The sequence below is a fragment of the Pneumocystis carinii genome, assembly GCF_001477545.1.
Source record: "Pneumocystis carinii B80 chromosome Unknown supercont1.2, whole genome shotgun sequence".
In the NCBI taxonomy this organism is placed as follows: Eukaryota; Fungi; Ascomycota; class Pneumocystomycetes; order Pneumocystales; family Pneumocystaceae; genus Pneumocystis; species Pneumocystis carinii.
Genome location: NW_017264714.1, coordinates 387,473 through 405,294, shown reverse-complemented (window position 1 = coordinate 405,294; position 17,822 = coordinate 387,473). Strand labels below are relative to the sequence as shown.

The 17,822-nt window shown below is 25.7% G+C and overlaps 9 protein-coding genes across 9 annotated transcripts; 5 read left to right on the top strand and 4 right to left on the bottom strand.

The window, feature by feature from the left end:
* Positions 1 to 427: 427 nt before the first annotated feature.
* Positions 428 to 2,318, bottom strand: T552_00492 (hypothetical protein). The gene is made up of 6 exons (XM_018369107.1): positions 1,856 to 2,318; positions 1,725 to 1,812; positions 1,564 to 1,678; positions 1,437 to 1,519; positions 633 to 1,390; positions 428 to 589 (listed from the first exon to the last, which is right to left on the bottom strand). Exons 1-6 carry the CDS (start codon positions 2,270 to 2,272, stop codon positions 473 to 475), a joined length of 1,578 nt encoding a protein of 525 aa, XP_018227376.1. The 5' UTR covers positions 2,273 to 2,318; the 3' UTR covers positions 428 to 472.
* Positions 2,319 to 2,678: 360 nt separating this feature from the next.
* On the bottom strand, positions 2,679 to 4,567 carry T552_00491 (hypothetical protein). Its single transcript, XM_018369106.1, has 3 exons — positions 4,150 to 4,567; positions 3,753 to 4,100; positions 2,679 to 3,707 (listed from the first exon to the last, which is right to left on the bottom strand). Exons 1-3 carry the CDS (start codon positions 4,526 to 4,528, stop codon positions 2,707 to 2,709), a joined length of 1,728 nt encoding a protein of 575 aa, XP_018227375.1. The 5' UTR covers positions 4,529 to 4,567; the 3' UTR covers positions 2,679 to 2,706.
* Positions 4,568 to 5,129: 562 nt separating this feature from the next.
* T552_00490 (hypothetical protein) lies at positions 5,130 to 8,334 on the top strand. The gene is made up of 11 exons (XM_018369105.1): positions 5,130 to 5,308; positions 5,362 to 5,628; positions 5,674 to 6,259; positions 6,304 to 6,713; positions 6,758 to 6,924; positions 6,970 to 7,286; positions 7,333 to 7,738; positions 7,791 to 7,987; positions 8,033 to 8,097; positions 8,143 to 8,211; positions 8,256 to 8,334. Exons 1-11 carry the CDS (start codon positions 5,174 to 5,176, stop codon positions 8,289 to 8,291), a joined length of 2,655 nt encoding a protein of 884 aa, XP_018227374.1. The 5' UTR covers positions 5,130 to 5,173; the 3' UTR covers positions 8,292 to 8,334.
* Positions 8,335 to 8,415: 81 nt separating this feature from the next.
* Positions 8,416 to 9,554, bottom strand: T552_00489 (hypothetical protein). Its single transcript, XM_018369104.1, has 3 exons — positions 9,288 to 9,554; positions 8,755 to 9,236; positions 8,416 to 8,714 (listed from the first exon to the last, which is right to left on the bottom strand). The coding sequence occupies exons 1-3, from the start codon at positions 9,506 to 9,508 to the stop codon at positions 8,461 to 8,463; spliced, it is 957 nt and encodes a 318-aa protein (XP_018227373.1). The 5' UTR covers positions 9,509 to 9,554; the 3' UTR covers positions 8,416 to 8,460.
* Positions 9,555 to 10,413: 859 nt separating this feature from the next.
* T552_00488 (hypothetical protein) lies at positions 10,414 to 12,911 on the top strand. The gene is made up of 10 exons (XM_018369103.1): positions 10,414 to 10,555; positions 10,603 to 10,808; positions 10,854 to 10,959; positions 11,011 to 11,085; positions 11,131 to 11,183; positions 11,227 to 11,320; positions 11,365 to 11,553; positions 11,597 to 11,948; positions 11,990 to 12,106; positions 12,155 to 12,911. Exons 1-10 carry the CDS (start codon positions 10,460 to 10,462, stop codon positions 12,850 to 12,852), a joined length of 1,986 nt encoding a protein of 661 aa, XP_018227372.1. The 5' UTR covers positions 10,414 to 10,459; the 3' UTR covers positions 12,853 to 12,911.
* Positions 12,912 to 13,098: 187 nt separating this feature from the next.
* On the top strand, positions 13,099 to 13,781 carry T552_00487 (hypothetical protein). Its single transcript, XM_018369102.1, has 3 exons — positions 13,099 to 13,160; positions 13,201 to 13,336; positions 13,383 to 13,781. Exons 1-3 carry the CDS (start codon positions 13,145 to 13,147, stop codon positions 13,735 to 13,737), a joined length of 507 nt encoding a protein of 168 aa, XP_018227371.1. The 5' UTR covers positions 13,099 to 13,144; the 3' UTR covers positions 13,738 to 13,781.
* Positions 13,759 to 15,324, bottom strand: T552_00486 (hypothetical protein). The gene is made up of 3 exons (XM_018369101.1): positions 14,971 to 15,324; positions 14,339 to 14,928; positions 13,759 to 14,297 (listed from the first exon to the last, which is right to left on the bottom strand). The coding sequence occupies exons 1-3, from the start codon at positions 15,276 to 15,278 to the stop codon at positions 13,801 to 13,803; spliced, it is 1,395 nt and encodes a 464-aa protein (XP_018227370.1). The 5' UTR covers positions 15,279 to 15,324; the 3' UTR covers positions 13,759 to 13,800.
* Positions 15,325 to 15,650: 326 nt separating this feature from the next.
* T552_00485 (hypothetical protein) lies at positions 15,651 to 16,286 on the top strand. The gene is made up of 3 exons (XM_018369100.1): positions 15,651 to 15,762; positions 15,806 to 15,995; positions 16,049 to 16,286. Exons 1-3 carry the CDS (start codon positions 15,695 to 15,697, stop codon positions 16,238 to 16,240), a joined length of 450 nt encoding a protein of 149 aa, XP_018227369.1. The 5' UTR covers positions 15,651 to 15,694; the 3' UTR covers positions 16,241 to 16,286.
* Positions 16,287 to 16,765: 479 nt separating this feature from the next.
* On the top strand, positions 16,766 to 17,712 carry T552_00484 (hypothetical protein). The gene is made up of 4 exons (XM_018369099.1): positions 16,766 to 16,784; positions 16,992 to 17,131; positions 17,179 to 17,302; positions 17,347 to 17,712. The coding sequence occupies exons 2-4, from the start codon at positions 17,021 to 17,023 to the stop codon at positions 17,664 to 17,666; spliced, it is 555 nt and encodes a 184-aa protein (XP_018227368.1). The 5' UTR covers positions 16,766 to 16,784; positions 16,992 to 17,020; the 3' UTR covers positions 17,667 to 17,712.
* The last annotated feature ends 110 nt before the right edge of the window (positions 17,713 to 17,822 follow it).

Here is a 17,822-nt window from a genome sequence, read left to right as displayed (position 1 = left end):
AACATAAAAGAAGCTTTAATCCTCTGTTTCCTGAAATCCTTTGAAATCTATTGATTCTGCTTGAAAATATTTAATTTTTTAATAAGTTTGTAAAATTCAGTTGTTGGTACTAGGTTAGGGCATATCAGCAAGATTGTATAATACTTGATAATAAATTAGTTTATAATATAATGGTTAATGAAGAAAAATGAATAAATATCTCAAGTGTTTTTTGATAGAGTTGAATCAAAGTTATTAAGAAAGGATCCAATATGTATTATATTAGCATGTTAATAGTAATGAATATACCTTTTAAAATTAGATTATATACATTCAAAGAAGTTGTTTAAATTGAATGTTCGATGTTTTTGAGTTATCAAGAAATAAACGTATTGTGATTAAATTTTATAATAAAGTATTTTAAAAAAATCGCAGTAACAAAATTATTAATTGAAAATAAAAAGTATGTAGTTAGGAAGGGTTAAATCTTTGATTAAGGTTGAATATTCCATGGCAGTCGTTTTCTTTTTAGTGTAAAAAGCAATTCGTCTAATTCGACAAAGTTTTGATCGTTAGTAGCATATTTAATATGACGACGAGAATTTATATGCTTAAAAAATAAGTAATACTATAGCTGTATCTAGACTACATACCTGATCAAAATTTTCGAATTTTTCTCTGCAATTTTCACAATAGCCTGGTCTACTTTCTACCTTAATTTTTTTTTTATCTGTAGGATCAATTTGAGATTGCTGCAATGCATTCATATTTTCATGAATAGAACGTCGTTGTACTTGAATAAAAATTTTTCTTTTAAGATCATCCACCGATTTGCTTAGAGGTATTGTAATAGATCCTGCCATTCCTCCGCTCCTAGCATTAGTAGATGTTTGCGAGCGTGTAGCCGATGTAAGGTTTGATTGTATAATCCCTGATGCATTTGTATCTATTTGATAACGTTTGGATTGAACTTGATTACGAACTTTACTAGAATCATCTTTCAAACGATAAAGAACTTCCTTAAGGTTTTTTGACGGATCAGGGATATTTTGTAATTCCTTTAATACTTCATGTTTTTGTAAAGATGAAGGAGGATGAGACTTTCGAGCATTGTCTCGAATAAACGGGCAATGACCCAATTCAGTAACCCGGAATTGTGGCCATTCTCCTTCAGAAACTTTACCATTAGGCGGTTTAGGCCATTCTTTCACTATGATAGGACGATAAATATTCGATATATCACGAACAAAAAGATAAGGTCCCTTAAAATAAACATAATCTTCACGAGGTGTTGTTCGATCCCTTTCTCTGGTCCCATTAACCTTTTCGTCATAAAGAAGATGTGAAAGCTTAGGTTGGCTAGGTATTAAAGATGGGTTAAGAAGTGAACGCAAAATCCTGTTTACAAATTCTATGAAATAATTAGAATTATTGTATTATAAATGAACGATATTTACTATCGAATGACCATATTTTTATATCATATTCATGTGCTTTGATTAAAACATCGTTCTTAAGCAATTCCTCTTGATTAAGTTTGCTAATTAATTAAGAAAAATGCATCACACATTTTTTATGTGGTACCTTGTTATACATGAATCTTTTAAAAGATCTGTGAGTCCAAAAAGTTTCCAAGATTTATTTTGTGATGCTGAAAGCATAGAAAGTGTGTTATTCGCATTCAAAGATGATTTTTGAGCTGATTAATTTTAATAAATATGTATTGTTTAATATTTAGGTCTAACCTAGCTGAAGAGAAATATTTGTAAAGTCTGGAATTGGTCTAGTCGTTATAACATGCGTAACATTTCTCGAAAAAAATGCATCAACAGTCTAGGTTGTTAATAAACGCTTCTTTATGTTACTTATATCTTACTCCGCCTAACTTATTGATCTGTTTAGTGATTTTATGCTTTACATTTTGATCCACTGAATCAAAATAAAACCTAAAGCTAGGAAATACCTTTCGGTATTGTCGCTGCCATTCTCGAACTTTTGCACTTGTTTCTTCAATTGAAATTGCTCGTTTCCATGATTCCGTTGATATCAAGTGCGTTTGAGCTAATGTTTTCACTTTCGTAGGCGATTCATGCTTTGTACGTTTCATCGCTTTTCGATTTGCTGTCTCAATATCCACTACTTTTTGTGCTGGTGATTCAATAAGAACTCTCTTTAAAATAGGTGAAATTTCATGCTCTGAATTCTGATGATGTTGCTTATATATAGCTGGAAACTGATGATTCATAGAACGTGCAATTAAAGGCTGACGTTCGTTCGTTTTATGTTCAATCATTTTAATATCTTAAATAGTATTGATTTCCATCATTTATTGGCCAATTTAAACGGGAAAAAAACACTGATTTAAACCCAAATCCTCAGAAAACTAATTATATCCCTCAGATCTTTGGTTATTCCCTTAATTCCCCTATTTAACTGGACTTCTTGCCCTGTTTTACCTGATGGTTTATACGCGAAGGTCCTTAGAGATCGAAGCCAGTTTTTGAATCATCAATGAGTTACTCGCGGTTAAAAAATAACTATTGAATTAAATTTTTATAAAATGTATAAGAAATACAGAGTTATAGAATGCTATATAAATATATATATAATAAATAAGATTAGTGATATAAAAAAAGTAGAGATGAATATTGTTTATGTTTTTTAAAAAGTCATTTTTTTACATGAAAAATGATAAAAAAGAGATTGTAATTTTGTATGAAACATGTTTTAAGAATGTTTATCGGTGTTTTTTGTTTGTGGAGATTTTATAGGTTTTATCTTGATTTTTTGAATTTGGTCGATAAGAGAGATAAGTGAAGAATCTAAAGGTTTTTTGCGTTCACGAAGAGTCATTCTGTCTTCAGATAATATGAGATCTGTTTTTGTTTCTAAAATAGTGGTATATTTCTGTGCCATTTGTATAATATTTTTTATCCAATCAATTTGTATATTAAGTAAAGCGTTTTTTGGTAATCGAGATATTGTGCCCTTAGAAATTGATTTGTCTATCCAAGAAAAATATTCCATTTTCCATAAAGATTTGCATTGGTCCATTTGTTCTTGCGTAAGATTAGTTAATCCGCATAATAAAGTAAAAGTCCCAGAAGCAATGGCTCTATCTGAATAACCACCTTCCATGATACTAAAAATACGAGAACAGCATCTTTTTTGTGACAATAGTAAAGTGTCTTTAGAAAATTTCCAATAAAATAAAGCGGGTAAATGATATCCATGTCGTTGCATATGTTCACTTTCGAATTCTGAGCTATCAAAACCGGCGCTAATGACCAAAAGAGATTGCTCAGGTAAAGCTTTAGTACTTTCGAAGAAAAAATCGGCTTTTTTTAATAAATTTATGTAAGAAGTATTATACAATTCCTCGAATTCTTCATATGTAGTGTATTTTTCTATATGGACATTCCAAATAGCTTGGTTGTGATTCATAATACATATACTTGCATCTTTTATTTTGGATTGTACACTAGGGCCTGTACCTTCACAAGGAAAAGAATAGATATCATGTAAAGAGAAATATCCTATATTGAGATTAATGTTTGTTTCTTGATTTATTCTCCATGAAATTTCTTGAGAGCCATCACCATGATGAAGATCAAAATCCAAAATTGCAAAATGAGTAATTCCATATGTTTTATGTGCATATGATATAGCAATTAATGCATTATTTAGAAGACAAAACCCCGAAGGGATTTCTCTAGAACAATGATGACCTATTTCTTTTAAAAATAATAATATATAAAAAAACATTAAAATACCTGGTGGCCGAAGAAGAACATGTACATTTTTAACCTGAGAATTTTCAGCTAGACATCGATCAATGCCGTCATATATAGCGCCAACGCATCCTTCAAATGCTTCAAGAGAGGATTGTCCAAGATAAAGGTCACCAGAATGATATTTATCTTCCGGAATTTCTGTTTTTCCTTCTATAATACTTTTCTGTACATTTTTACAAAGTTCATAGAGTTCCAATGGCCATTTTTCTCCATGTATAAACTCAATAATAGGATTATTAATAATTGATATATATCTCACTGATTGATAAATATCAAATGAATTAGATTTGTCAAGAAGATCAAGGTGTGCTTTTGCTGATAATGTTCCTATATTAATCAGCTATTTTTATAATATTTAGAAATTTTATATAAATACCAATAATCGCTGCTCTATATCTTCTAGGTCGTTCAACTATATATTTCAAATCATGCTTATTTCTTTCAAATTCATGTTTTATACAGCCCTCATGTAAAATTACAAGTGTACTAGAGACTTTTGATTCTTCTTTTTCAATAGGTAATAAAATATTAGATGATAAGAAATCAAAATGCTTTGTTTCTGGTGTAGAATAGTTTTCCAATATTTCTTGTTCATCAACTGCATCCGATAATTTTTTTGTTTCTTCATCTTTTAATGATATATTTAGAATTGCATCAAGAAGTGAGTCTGTTTCATGTGATGTTAAATATGATGCTTCTTTTGTTTCATCATAAAAACTATCTGATAAATTTAATGAATAATTTGGATTAGCCATAAAAAATTAATCCATATATATATATATATATATTATTTCTTTTTATAATCCACTTTCAAGATTTCTTAAACCTTCAATATTTAAATACTTATAAAGCTTAATACTTGGCTAATTTAATAATAAATTTGCCCTTTTTTCTCCTAATAAATTACTGTTTTGCTCAATCAATATTAATATTGAAAAAATGATATTTATTTAAAACAATTAAATCTTTTCAACAAACTAAAACAAAATATCACTTCAAATACTAATATATAATGATAATCTCTAATTAAAACAATAAAAATATTAACAATATCCAATAAAACTCTTTTTTACTCACTTAAAAATATATTAAATTAAATCTTTAATAAGGAATCTAATTAAAACAATTTACTAAATTATCTATAATTTTTAGTTTTTATCTAATAATATTTAATATTTTTAACCTTTTTCTTAATATTTTTAAAAAAGTGGTTAATTTTCTTAACGTCAGTTAACTTTTAAAATTAACTTGTTAAGAAAAGATATAAAATTAAGTTAATTGAAGTCTTAAATTTAGACAAAAAAGATAGATTTTAATTAAAAAACTAATAATTCTTAATATTTTTCTTATAAATTATAATAAATTCTTAAGATTTGGGAAAAAGTGGTTAAAAAGTCAAGATGATGCTTTTATTAGAAAAAGTAATGTTGGAGCACTGTGAACGGGTAAAATCAATTGATTTCCATCCGTCAGAGAGCTGGATTATTGCATCATTATATAATGGAAAGGTGGTGATTTGGAATTATGAAACATCAGTAAATAATCGAATATTATGTTATTTTGATGGATATTGATGAGTTCTGAATAGGTGAATATCAGAACATTTGATGTTTCATCTGTGCCTATAAGGGCGGTTAAGTTTATTTCTCGAAAGAATTGGTTTGTTTGTGGAGCAGATGATTTTTTACTTCGGGTCTATAATTACAATACATTAGAGAAAGTGAATCAGATTGAGGCACATAATGATTATATACGATGCATTGCGGTTCATCCGACGCAGTCGTTTTTGCTTACGGGAGGTGATGATATGTTGATTCGATTGTGGGATTGGGATAATTCATGGAAATGTTTAAGGGTATTAGTTAAATATAAAACAGCATGTTTGAAGGTAATATTTTAGGTTTTTGAGGGGCATGGACATTATGTAATGGCGCTATCAATTAATCCTAGAGATACGAATACGTTTGTATCATGTAATTTGGATCGAACGGTTAAAGTATGGTCTCTGGGATCATCAACATCAAATTATACACTTGATGCAGGTGAAAGGGGCATTAACTATGTGGAATATTATAATGCAGGTGATAAACCATTTCTTATTACTGCAGGTGATGATAGTTTGATAAAAATATGGGATTATCAAACGAAATCATGTGTTCAAACTTTAGAGGGACATTCTGAAAATGTATCATTTGCTTGCTTTTATCCAGAGCTTCCTATTATTATTAGTGGATCAGAAGATGGGTCTATCAAAGTGTGGAATTCTAATACGTATAAACTTGAACAAACGTTTAATTATGGACTTGAAAGGGCATGGTGTATTGGCTATCTTAAGGGAAACAATTCAGTAGCTATTGGTTATGATGAGGGTATACTTGTTTTAAAAATAGGGAGGGAACAGCCAGCTGTAAGTATGGATAGCACGGGGAAGATTATTTGGGCAAAATACAATGATATTCATTCATCTGTTATTAAGCCCGCAAATGGTAAATATAAAAATGGATTAATAGGAAGATAATAATATTCTTAGATAATGAAGATATTAAGGATGGTGTAAGCCTTGCTCTTTCTGTACGTGATATGGGTTCTTGTGAAATTTATCCACAATCTTTACAGCATTCTCCCAACGGGCGCTTTGTAGTTGTTTGTGGAGATGGTGAATATATAATTTATACAGCTCTTGCATGGAGAAATAAGGCATTTGGATCTGCTCTTGATTTTGCATGGGCATCTGATTCTAATGAATACGCTATAAGAGAATCATCTACAAGTATTCGCATATATAGAAATTTTAAAGAAAGAAATCCTTTCTCTTGTGAATTTATAGCTGATGGAATTTTTGGAGGACAACTTCTTGGGGTTAAAGGGCATGGATTTTTTGCTTTTTATGATTGGGAAACCTATACTTTTGTTAGAAAGATTGATGTTTCACCAAATGAGGTAGAATTTTTTTATAAAAAAAATGAAATTATGAACTTTATTAGATATACTGGTCTGAATCTGGTACATTGTTTACCATTGCATGTGATGATATTTTTTATCTCTTAAAATTCAATCATAGTGCTTATATTAATGCAATTGAGAGTGGAAGTATTCATCCTGAGGACGGTGTTGAAGATGCTTTTGAAGTAATTACTAATGTTTCTGAATGGTAGTTTATATTTTCATTAATAAAAGTTATGTAACAATGTTCTAGTATTAAAAGTGGAAAATGGGCTGGTGATTGTTTTATTTATTCTAATTCAATGAACCGGATAAACTATTTAGTTGGAAATCAAGTGTATACTATTAGCCATTTTGATACTTGTGTCTATGTTTTAGGTTATATTCCTCGTGATGGAAGACTTTATTTTGTTGATAAAGATATACATGTTATTCCATATGAGTTATCTTTATCTGTTGTAGAATATCAAACCTTGGTATTGCGTGGTGATATTGATGGTGCTTCAGAGCTTTTGAGAAATATTCCTCAAAATCAAATGACTAAAATAGCAAGATTCTTAGATGGACAAGGTTTTAATTGATGCTTTAGAAATGATATTTATTAATTTTATTTTAGGATATAAGGATTTAGCTATGAATATTACAACAGATTTAGAACAGCGTTTTGATTTAGCTATTCAATTGCGTAGACTTGATATTGCTGTTGAAGTTGCCCAAAAAATGAATTTAGAGTCTAAATGGAAAACATTAGGAGATGCTTCTTTACTAAATTGGGACTTATGTCTTGCTGAAGAATGTTATATAAAAGCAAATGATCTTGAAAATTTACTTTTGCTATATTCTTCCACTGGAAATGTTGAAAAAATGAAAATGCTTGCAAAAAATGCTTTAGATTCTGGAAAAAATAACATTGCATTTACTTGTTTATTGCAAATTCAGGATGTTGATAGCTGTACTGATATCTTTTTGAATACAAAAAGGTTTCCTGAGGCATGTCTTTTTGCACGAACATATGCACCAAGGTTATATTTATTATAATTATATATATATTTCTATAATTAATTTTTTATATAGTCAAATAGAACGTGTTTTAAAGCAATGGAAGGAATATTTGGAACAAAAAGAGAAGCATAAACTTTTAGATCTAGTTGTAACATCTACAGAGGATATTAGTTTTTTTCCAGATCTAGAAAAAACTTTAGACTTAGAAAGAGAGTTCAGAAAAATTAGTTTAGAAAGAAATAACTTTAATAATTGCGATTTGATTAATAGTAAGTTGATTTGTTTTTTAAAAATTAATATTAATAAAGTTTTAGATATTGATTATAAGAAAGATTCAGATGATTCCCAAGGTTCTGGTTTAATTAATAATATTTCACATGTAAATGTATATATTTTGGTCTGATTTGTTTTTAACTTTAAATAGTCTAAAACACTTTCAACATTTTCAGATGATATGAACACAAATGCTGATAAAACTAAAAATGAATTAACTGTAAATTATATAATATCTATATTTGATAATTTTGACTATTATAGGATAACGATTTGGATTCTAAAAATATTAGTGAGTAATTATAATGAGATTTTTAAGATAAAAATATCAATACTCTTTATTTAATATAATCTATTTTGTATTTAAAATTATTTATAGAACATCAGATGAAATATAGTTTATTAATATTTACTAAAAGCTCTTCTATGTACTTAAGAATTTATAATATCTAAATAATATACTACTTATTCATTTTATCGTTTCCTTGATATGTTGTATCTTTTCCCATGTACATGGGTACATTTTTATAACATTTATTTCATTTTTTGTTTTATTTTTTCTGAATACTCCTAAAATTCTTACTATATCATTATTTTGAAAAGCAATTGTAATATGATAGTCATGATATGATGCATAAATATATGGTCCTCTTAAAGGATGAAACAAATCTGCAATAACATATGTAAAAAAGCCCTTTTTCTTATTAAATTCCTTTATAATACCTATTATGTTATTAAAAAGAAACAATAGCAAAAATCTTACCGAAAAATTCTATAAGATAAACAATCATAGAGTTTTTTTGAAGATTAGATACTTTAAGAGCTTCTCCTACACGAAAGCAAGTTCTAAGAAGTGTATCATTTGATGAAAGACCAGAAATAACACTTTTACCAACTATTGTTAGTGGAAATGGACTGCGAGCAATTGGAGATATTGGATGACTAAATGATTTATTTTCTGAAGTGAATTCATCTGTTGAAATGTTGCAATTTTCTTCAAAAAGTAATGAATTTTCATTATTTTTTTGAATAGAAATTGTTGATTGATCTTTATGTGAATCATCTAAAGTTTTAGAATGAAAATTCGGTTCCTTAGTAACATTGTTATGAACCAATTCATCATTTTTAATTATTTGATCATTTTCATTGAGAATAGTAATATTTTTTTTAGAATCTTCATCTATATATTCTATTTCCTTATATTTCTCTTGATTTTTTTCTTGTTTAGATTCATAAGTATCATACCTATTATTGCATTTCAATTTTATAATAATATATCTTTAAATAATATATTACTTTAAATAATATGGATCATTTCTCCAATAAAAATCATTTTTTTTAAGAGATAAAGAATCCCATTTGATTTTCTCCTTAAAAATAGATGATACATTAGATAAATCTTTATTAAGATCCCGTGTATGTGGTATTTTCAATAAAGTATCTAACTCTTTTTTAAAATTAACTTTTCCCTTAAACTCCTTATTAGTTTCTGTAATATATATATTTAAATCTGTCATTATTTTATTATTTTTTTGTATATTTATTATGTTCCTGCTATTAAACTTTTAAAAAATCCTTGTAAAGCTATTTTAGCAATATATTAATATATTATAAGACAAAGTTGATCATAAAACTTCTTTTAATACTTGGGATATTTTGATTTAAGCTTATTTATATATGATTTAAGGTTTTTTTAATATAAATTAAATATTTTTTAAAATTTGGTAATTTTTAAGAGTTTAAGAACTTTATTGATTATAATGGTTATATAAATAAATAAAATATATATATTATTTTTTTTATAGAAATGTGTTTAATAAACCATATTTATGAATTTTAATAAGTATTTATGATGTTTAACAACTATTTATGATGTTTAAGTTATTTTTGTATAATTAAAGAATTTAATTAGAAAATAATATATTTATATTTCGAATAAAATAAGATCAAATTGTTTATCTATTTACTTGAATATTAAGAATTGTTTTAAATCTAATTTTACATTTATTATTTCTCTTCTCTAATTTAATTTGTAAAATATATTATATTTTTAGATCCTCTTAAAAAAATATTTGATTTTCTATTCATTGCAAAATCAAATAATTGATTTCCTTATCTTTACTTCTTTTTTATGGGATTTCACTGATTATACATGAATAATGAAACATATTTTTAAAGAATTCTTTTTTATTATACTTTTTATTATACTTTTTTTTATACATTTCAAAATATATTTTGTATATAATTCTAATAAATATCCCATTCAATTGAAAAAATACTATCAATTGAATTGAATATAATGATTATATATATTAATAATGCTTTAAAAAAGTCTCAGAGCAATCTATCAAAATCTAACTATATTTAAAACCTGATAACGTTATCGTTATCTTTTAACGTACAAAATTTATAGCAAATATATTTTATCAAAAAAAATAGTATTTAAAGAGCTATAAGACAAATAAATAATGCTTGATATCTTTAAAAACCCAGATGGAACAGATATGAAGTTTTTTTTGACGCATACAATCGTAGAAAAAACATCATTAAAGAATAGCATTGAGGTAGATTTTAGGAAATAAAGCTACAATTGTTAATACAGAGTATCTAGGAACATGGAGGAATAACAAGTATAATTAAAGATGAGAGAAATAAAGATCTTATTATTCTCGGGGATCCTTTAAAAGATTATGGAACACCAAATATTGTTTCATATAACTTTATATTAGACAGCATTAATCGCGGAAAACTTCTTAATATTAAAGAATATTATGTTAATTTATCAAATGAAATGTTTATGAGTAATGAGAAAAAGAAGTAATATATGGACGATTTTTATATTGGGTTTAAATAAAATATTAGAAAATACAGAAATTTCACTAAAAATGAAAACATTTTAATTGATATTACGCGCTGTTTACAAATTTTTAATGATAGTATAGAAATAGATGACAAAATGTCGAAAAAGGTATAATTTTCAATAAATAAAGTATTATATAATATTGATTTTGAAAAATAGTATGAAAAACATTTATTTTATAGTTTAGATGATTACCAATTTGTATTTGAGCCGAATTTTGAACCTGTTTTATTAGTTAATAAAAGTAATTGTTTATGAATAATTTACTAATTTTTTAAGGATAAATTGGGTTTTAATAGTAATCCAACATTATCTAGATATATAAAACAAGGGTAATAATATAATATGTTTTTATTAAAATGTTAATTCTTTTAGTTTTTTTAAAAATGCTTGTATTTTAATGAATTTTCCAAAAAAATCAAATCTACTTTATAAAGATGAATTAATTTACAAAAAATTAGATAATTTGGTATATTAATCCTTTTTTTCTATAACAATTTATTTATTAAATAGTATTTACATCAAAACTACATTTCATTGAAAAATCCTTATACAAATATTCTATTATCATTATCCGGCACTGACTATAACTTTAATTATAATTTAAAAAATAGGAATATTTTAAATAATATATCTTTTAATAAATCGAAAAACTATATTTATGATATCAACAAAGAATCTTTTAAACCTATCGATAAATTGGTTTCAATTTCTTTTTTATCATTAATTTATTAACTTTTTAAAGTCATTTTTTAGGTCTAATCCTTTAATTCAAAAATCTAATGGTTATAACATTATCTATAACTTTGATGATAGAATAAAAAAATCTTATGAAATATTTCAAATACAGTCTTATACACCTATAGAAATAATCTTAAATAACATTGAATCGATTTCAGAATATACTTTAAGTAGGGTTGACTTAGAAAAAACTAGTTTTTCTAATACAGATATTCATTTTAATTTAAAAGATATTTCAAAAATTAAATGTCATGATTCTATAGACAATTCACTATTTTTTTCTAATACTTTAGTTAATAAAAGGACTGGTTCTCCAGAAATTTATGTACCTTCAAAGAGACGAAAATTATTAAGAGGTAATTATTTATTTAATCTTAAAAAATTAATTAAATAATAGAATATACATGTAACAATTCTGAAAATGATGAGTTAATACTAGATAAAAATACAATCTTAAATGAGATTAAGCAAGAAGATTTGAATATTCAACAATTAAAAGATTTAGAAGAAATAAGTAAAAAATTTTCTGCTTTTTCTAAAAAAAATAATAAAAATATTTTAGATAAACAAGAATATTCAGTCTCTGTAAGTACAGATGAAATTAGAAGCGTATCTACTAATACAATTGTCTCTAATAAATGTTTTCAAAACCAAAATAATAATTATCTACAAATGACAGATCCTTTTTTATCTTTAGAAAAGTCTATTTTAGATTCAAATAAAGAGAATGAAGAAAAAATATCACCATCTTCTTATGTTATGTCTGATGATAATTTGTCTATTCATAATCAAAAAATACATCAAATTTCAAAGTGTAATAATCAAGAATCTTCGCCTAAATCACCTATTTTAAATAACAATATTGATCAAACAGAATCCCAAAACGATTTAGACTTAAACAATCAAAATACTGATTTTTATAATAGAAATTTAAATGACCATAATTCAATGTCAATAGAAATGACTCACGTTTTAAGAAAAGCAGCTGATTGGTATATAATGAATATGAAAAAATATAACATAACTCAACAAGATGTTACTCTTGCTTTATATAGAACTTCTGGTATTAAAAAATTGGCTGTTATAGTTATGGATGCTATCAGTAAAAATTTACCTTTGCCTAATATTAAAGGTGTTTGGACAGAAGAAGATGATATAATTGTGTATTGTGGTGATCCAAAAGAGCTTAAACAACTTAATAAAAAGCATGGAGGCAAACTTCATAATAGAATTAAATTTCTTCAAGATTATTTAAACTAAAATTAAAAATAGGTGCATGTGTATATATTGAATAAGAGTTATCATTTATTGCAACAATCATTCATATTATTTTTATAAATATTCACAAAATTTTTGTAGATCAGTTTACTTATAATTTATCTGAAAAATTATTGGGTTGAGGGCAAAATATTTATTTATAAATGATATTTCCTAAGGTATAATATGATTATATATTTTATTATATTTTTATAAGTTATTAGAACATATTATTATAAATCGTTTATATTTTTATGATCTTATTTTCTACAAGTTAAATCGATTAAAAAATAAAATGTCCATATACCAAGGTAAATAAATATTTAAAATGCAACATACTTATTATTTTAGATGAGCATTATGTTGAAAATGAACAAAAAAAACAAATTAATCTTTCAGAATTTATAAAACACAAAAAAAATATAACTTCTTTTTTGCAAGAAACAACACAACAAAGAAGAGACACATCTTTTTCAGAAATAAACAAGTCTTTATTTTACTATTAATCATTAATATAGCTTAATCCTTTGTAGTATTTTTCAAAGTTATTCAAATGCATCATCATCGTCATCAGCATTAGACTTATTAATGTTTCAATCTATAAATGATTTAAAAAATACAGAAAGTGGTCTTCCAGATAACTTTATGGATACATTAGATCGTGTCCCAAAAAAAGCACTTAAGCAGGATGATATGTGTTCAATTTGCAAAACCGGTTTTCTTGAAGATGAATATCCACTTGTTGTTAAACTACCTTGTGGTCATAAATTTGATGAATGTATTGGCTTTTGGTTAAAAATAAATACAACATGTCCAGTTTGTAGAAAATCAGTAATAAAGGAAAGACCTATAATACTTGAAGATGAATATGATGATATTTATTCTTAAAAACATACTTCAAAAATATTTTTCTATGATTATAGAGCTAAAAATTAACAATATTTTTGAATTTCATTTGGATTTAAAATGGTTTGATAAGAAACAAACAGGACGGTTTTTCAAAAAATAATTTGGTATACTTAATCGATTCCCAAGAACTATAATAGACGTTAAAACAATAAGGCTATTTGCTTGATGCATCGTAGCCAGTAATATAGGAACTGCATGTACAAGAGTTGATATACCAAGAATAACTTGAATACACACAGCAGCCATAAGAGTTGAAATATTATTTCTTATATTCATAGGAATCATTCTCAAAAATACCATTCTTCGTGAATAAAAAAATATTACACTTGTCAAAATAAATGTACTTGTACCAAGAATTCTATGATTAAACTGAGCCATTACTGGGTTTTCAAACATATTTTTCAACCATAAATCTATTTTAGAATTATTGCTAGAATATATTTCAGAAAAAAGCTCGGATTTTGGTGGAATTAAGGATGTTCCCATATATGGAAAAGTATTGTAAATAAGACCTGCATCTAAACCTGCAACAAGTGCTCCTAAATCAATTAGTTAAATTAATTATTATAATATATGTAACCCGATAATGCAGTTATAAATACTAAGCCGCTCAGCATAAAAATCATTCTTTTAAGAATTCGAAAACGAGGATTATTTAATTCTTGAAAGATAAATCTTTTAGTTTTATTTGTTTTATTAGCCCATTTATTTTCTTTTAATATATCTAGTCCCGTCCATAACATTCCAATATATAAAGAAAGTGCTGCCCCAAGATGTATAGCTAATCTATATTGACTAACCCGTGGAATTGATTTATTTTCTTTAAAATTTTCATGTTTTAATCCTGATTTAACCATCCACCAACCAATAAATCCCTGTAATCCTAATAAACAACCCATAGAAACCAATCTTCTGGTCATATTTGGTGTTACTTTTTTACGTATAATAAAATAAGCTGCTGGAAGAACAAAAACAATACCAATTATCCGACCAAGAAGTCTATGTCCCCATTCCATATTGTAAATAAATTTAAAATGAGATAATGAAATATCTTTATTAATAAATTCAAATTCTGGTGTAACCTTGTATTTTTCAAATTCTGAAACCCATTCCTCATGAGATAATGGCGGTAAAATACCTGTAATGGGTTTCCATTCTGTAATACTTAATCTATAAAGTATTAAGAAGGTTTTATATAAAAAATGTATAAACCCTGATTCTGTTAAACGTGTTAATCCTCCAAGAATTACAATTCCAAAAACAAGGCTTGAACATCCTAAAAGCCAATATCCTATATAACTTCTATTTAACTGGGTGTTATTTTTTTTAGATATAAAAACATGATTTCCTATATTTTTATATGAAATAGGTCTTATTATTGATAAATCTGTTTGTTTTTTACATAAAATACCAAAAAAATCCCCATTTTTCTTTAAAATTCCATTTCTATACCAATTTCTTGAGAATGATAAATTAAACAAATGACTATTCTGACTTCTTAATAGCTTTATTAGGCTCATTTTTTATATATTAAACTAATTCTAAACATATATATCTTAATAAAATTCCAAAAATCTTTATTATATTAATTCTTTATTTAAAAAAAGTATTATTTTTTAAGAAAAAAATTTTAAAATATTCTTATTTTCTTATTTACTAAGAAAAATAGTACTTAAAATAACATATAAAAGGCTAATTATGTACATAATTCTTACTTTTTTACTACATATTTTCATCAAAATTACTTATTTTTTTTTATGTCGTCGATGGTTGCCTAGACAACCGAAATTTTAAAAGATCTTAAGGTCTATAAAATGACTAAGATAAACTTGAATTTTCACTTTAAACATAATTATTTATTAATAATAAGATACTTAATATACATAGAATTTTGTTATTAGAAATAAGTTATTTTTAGGAAAAAAATATTTAAAAAATGATAAAAACAAAAGCACTAATGTCACTTCTTTCTCAATCTCTTGATTCATCTATTACGTCTTCAATGTAGGCTTTACTTATGTAATTACATTATTTTGATAAGGACTAGTTTATTAACGTCATCTGGTCAATTGTTATCTCAAGCGTCAAAATCACAGAAAAATGCACGTATTCATGCAGCTTTTGCAGCACAAATATGGTCTTTATATGAGAAAATAGGATTAGATGGAGATATAGGATCTTTAACAGGCGAAAATAAAAAAATATATGGATGTAATTGGCTTGGTATTGAATGTCTAGTAGGAATTATTTTTTAAAAAAAAAAATAATAATTTAACATATTTCTTCATAGACAGGGAATTTATTGATTCTATGTATTCGTTTTCCGCATCCAGAAAAATCATTACATGTATCTGTTTTATCAGAGCCCATATTATTATGTCTAGTGGGTAATGAAAGTTCTAAATTAGGTTTTATGCATATGAAGGCTAAATCTATTGAGAAATATCTTTTAAATGAACTGGAGGAAATCAGGGATATCTAATACTTATGAATTTTTTTTTAAAACCTATTTATATTTTTATAATATATATAAAAATATTAAAGGTTATGAAAATTAAAAAAATATATAAGTCAATGAATTTTATTTAAGATTATTATTCAATAGGGTCATGGTAAATTTCATTTCTTCTTATTGGACTTGACATTTTCATTATCAAAACATTTTTTATCAAAAACATTTTCTAAACTTAATATTAATGCTTTTTTTTACAAAAAAAACATTTATGGATATATTTTTTAGAAAAAATCATTTAAAATCTGTAAATATTTGGTGGGGAAGGAACATAATATCTTGGTTAATATTTAAACTTAACATATTTATCTTTAAAATATTTTTGTTTCTTAATATACAGCAATAACTTAAATAGTTTTATATTTGTTTCTTAGAATTACATAGAAAGGCTTTATTATTCCTAATTAATATTAATAATTCTTATACTTCCTTGAATAATTACAGTTTTTAAAATTTTCTCGGGACTTCAAGAAATTGTTAAAAATTGAAGTATCCATTTGTCTATTAAGAAAAGGTATTTATTATCATCTGAAGGGTAAATCTTGTGGAATTGATGAAATATTATTGTTATGTTTTTTTTTCTCTGAAAAATTCCTATTTATTGTCTTTATAGAGCGATTTTTTATTTTGAGAAAAATCTTAAAAATTTGAGATATTGAGAAGGAATTTGGAGAAATACACATAATATACAGATTTTATTTGCAAATATTAACATATCTAGCTTTTTTTTTGGTGAAAAATACGCAAAAAATGGTGAAAAAATTAAAAACAAGTGATCGTCTTTTGCATTGTCCATTAGATGATGGAAAAGTTGTTAAAAAGAAAAAGAAAGTATGCGGAATTCCTAGACTTCGTTCAAGTGTCAGTATTATCTTTTTTTCGGGCGAAAAATGTCTAAATTTGTGTAGTTAAAGCCTGGAGTTATTTGCATAATTCTTGCTGGTAGATATAGTGGAAAACGGGTAGTACTTTTAAAGCAATTGGAAGATACGATTGTTGTTACGGGTCCCTTTAAAATTAATGGTGTTCCTCGTATGTTTTTATTTTTTATTAGAGAAAAAACTTATTTTTTTTAGTTCGTAGAGTAAATCCATCATATGTAATTGCATGTTCTGGAATAACGGTTGATGTTTCTTCATTGGATCTTTCAAAGTTTACAAAGGAATATTTTTCTCGAGATTCTAAATCAAAAAAATGTCTTAGAAAAGCAATTACAGAAGAAAAACTTTTTGATGAAAAAAAAGAAAAACAACTTGATAGTTCACGCATTTCGGATCAAAAAGCTATCGATGAACCTATTATTAAATCAATTTCTCAGGTTCCTAATTTGGCAAAATATCTTTCATCTTCTTTTTCTCTTAATAAAGGGGACTACCCTCATTTGATGAAGTTTTAACCAAAGGGATGCGCTTTATTTTCAATTTTTACCATAAATATTTTAAAAAAATTAATATATAAATATTTATTAATCTTATATTTTCAAATATTTAGAATATTTTAATACATATGATTCACTTTAAAGAATTCTAGACATTTTTTAAGGCAAAAATCT

Bases quoted from the DNA above. Each gene is read 5' to 3' on its own strand.
- T552_00490 (XM_018369105.1), top strand. From the start codon at position 5,174: ATGATGCTTTTATTAGAAAAAGTAATGTTGGAGCACTGTGAACGGGTA. The intron at 5,309-5,361 runs GTAAATAATCGA...AGTTCTGAATAG, and splicing joins TTTGGAATTATGAAACATCA to GTGAATATCAGAACATTTGA. The intron at 6,714-6,757 runs GTAGAATTTTTT...GAACTTTATTAG, and splicing joins TTGATGTTTCACCAAATGAG to ATATACTGGTCTGAATCTGG.
- T552_00492 (XM_018369107.1), bottom strand. From the start codon at position 2,272: ATGATTGAACATAAAACGAACGAACGTCAGCCTTTAATTGCACGTTCT. The intron at 1,679-1,724 runs GTTAGACCTAAA...AAAATTAATCAG, and splicing joins AAATATTTCTCTTCAGCTAG to CTCAAAAATCATCTTTGAAT. The intron at 1,391-1,436 runs GTAAATATCGTT...ATTATTTCATAG, and splicing joins AAAAATATGGTCATTCGATA to AATTTGTAAACAGGATTTTG.
- T552_00487 (XM_018369102.1), top strand. The intron at 13,337-13,382 runs GTCTTTATTTTA...AATCCTTTGTAG, and splicing joins TCTTTTTCAGAAATAAACAA to TATTTTTCAAAGTTATTCAA.
- T552_00486 (XM_018369101.1), bottom strand. From the start codon at position 15,278: ATGAGCCTAATAAAGCTATTAAGAAGTCAGAATAGTCATTTGTTTAAT. The intron at 14,929-14,970 runs GTTTATACATTT...AATACTTTATAG, and splicing joins ACACGTTTAACAGAATCAGG to ATTAAGTATTACAGAATGGA. The intron at 14,298-14,338 runs GTTACATATATT...TAATTGATTTAG, and splicing joins ATTTATAACTGCATTATCGG to GAGCACTTGTTGCAGGTTTA.
- T552_00489 (XM_018369104.1), bottom strand. From the start codon at position 9,508: ATGACAGATTTAAATATATATATTACAGAAACTAATAAGGAGTTTAAG. The intron at 9,237-9,287 runs GTAATATATTAT...ATGCAATAATAG, and splicing joins AATGATCCATATTATTTAAA to GTATGATACTTATGAATCTA. The intron at 8,715-8,754 runs GTAAGATTTTTG...ATAACATAATAG, and splicing joins TTATCTTATAGAATTTTTCG to GTATTATAAAGGAATTTAAT.
- T552_00488 (XM_018369103.1), top strand. From the start codon at position 10,460: ATGCTTGATATCTTTAAAAACCCAGATGGAACAGATATGAAGTTTTTT. The intron at 11,554-11,596 runs GTTTCAATTTCT...AACTTTTTAAAG, and splicing joins TTAAACCTATCGATAAATTG to TCATTTTTTAGGTCTAATCC. The intron at 11,949-11,989 runs GTAATTATTTAT...ATTAAATAATAG, and splicing joins GAGACGAAAATTATTAAGAG to AATATACATGTAACAATTCT.
- T552_00485 (XM_018369100.1), top strand. From the start codon at position 15,695: ATGATAAAAACAAAAGCACTAATGTCACTTCTTTCTCAATCTCTTGAT. The intron at 15,763-15,805 runs GTAGGCTTTACT...GATAAGGACTAG, and splicing joins TCATCTATTACGTCTTCAAT to TTTATTAACGTCATCTGGTC. The intron at 15,996-16,048 runs GTAGGAATTATT...ATTTCTTCATAG, and splicing joins GGCTTGGTATTGAATGTCTA to ACAGGGAATTTATTGATTCT.
- T552_00491 (XM_018369106.1), bottom strand. From the start codon at position 4,528: ATGGCTAATCCAAATTATTCATTAAATTTATCAGATAGTTTTTATGAT. The intron at 4,101-4,149 runs GTATTTATATAA...TGATTAATATAG, and splicing joins ATATAGAGCAGCGATTATTG to GAACATTATCAGCAAAAGCA. The intron at 3,708-3,752 runs GTATTTTAATGT...TAAAAGAAATAG, and splicing joins TGTTCTTCTTCGGCCACCAG to GTCATCATTGTTCTAGAGAA.
- T552_00484 (XM_018369099.1), top strand. From the start codon at position 17,021: ATGGTGAAAAAATTAAAAACAAGTGATCGTCTTTTGCATTGTCCATTA. The intron at 17,132-17,178 runs GTCAGTATTATC...AAATTTGTGTAG, and splicing joins TTCCTAGACTTCGTTCAAGT to TTAAAGCCTGGAGTTATTTG. The intron at 17,303-17,346 runs GTATGTTTTTAT...TATTTTTTTTAG, and splicing joins TAAAATTAATGGTGTTCCTC to TTCGTAGAGTAAATCCATCA.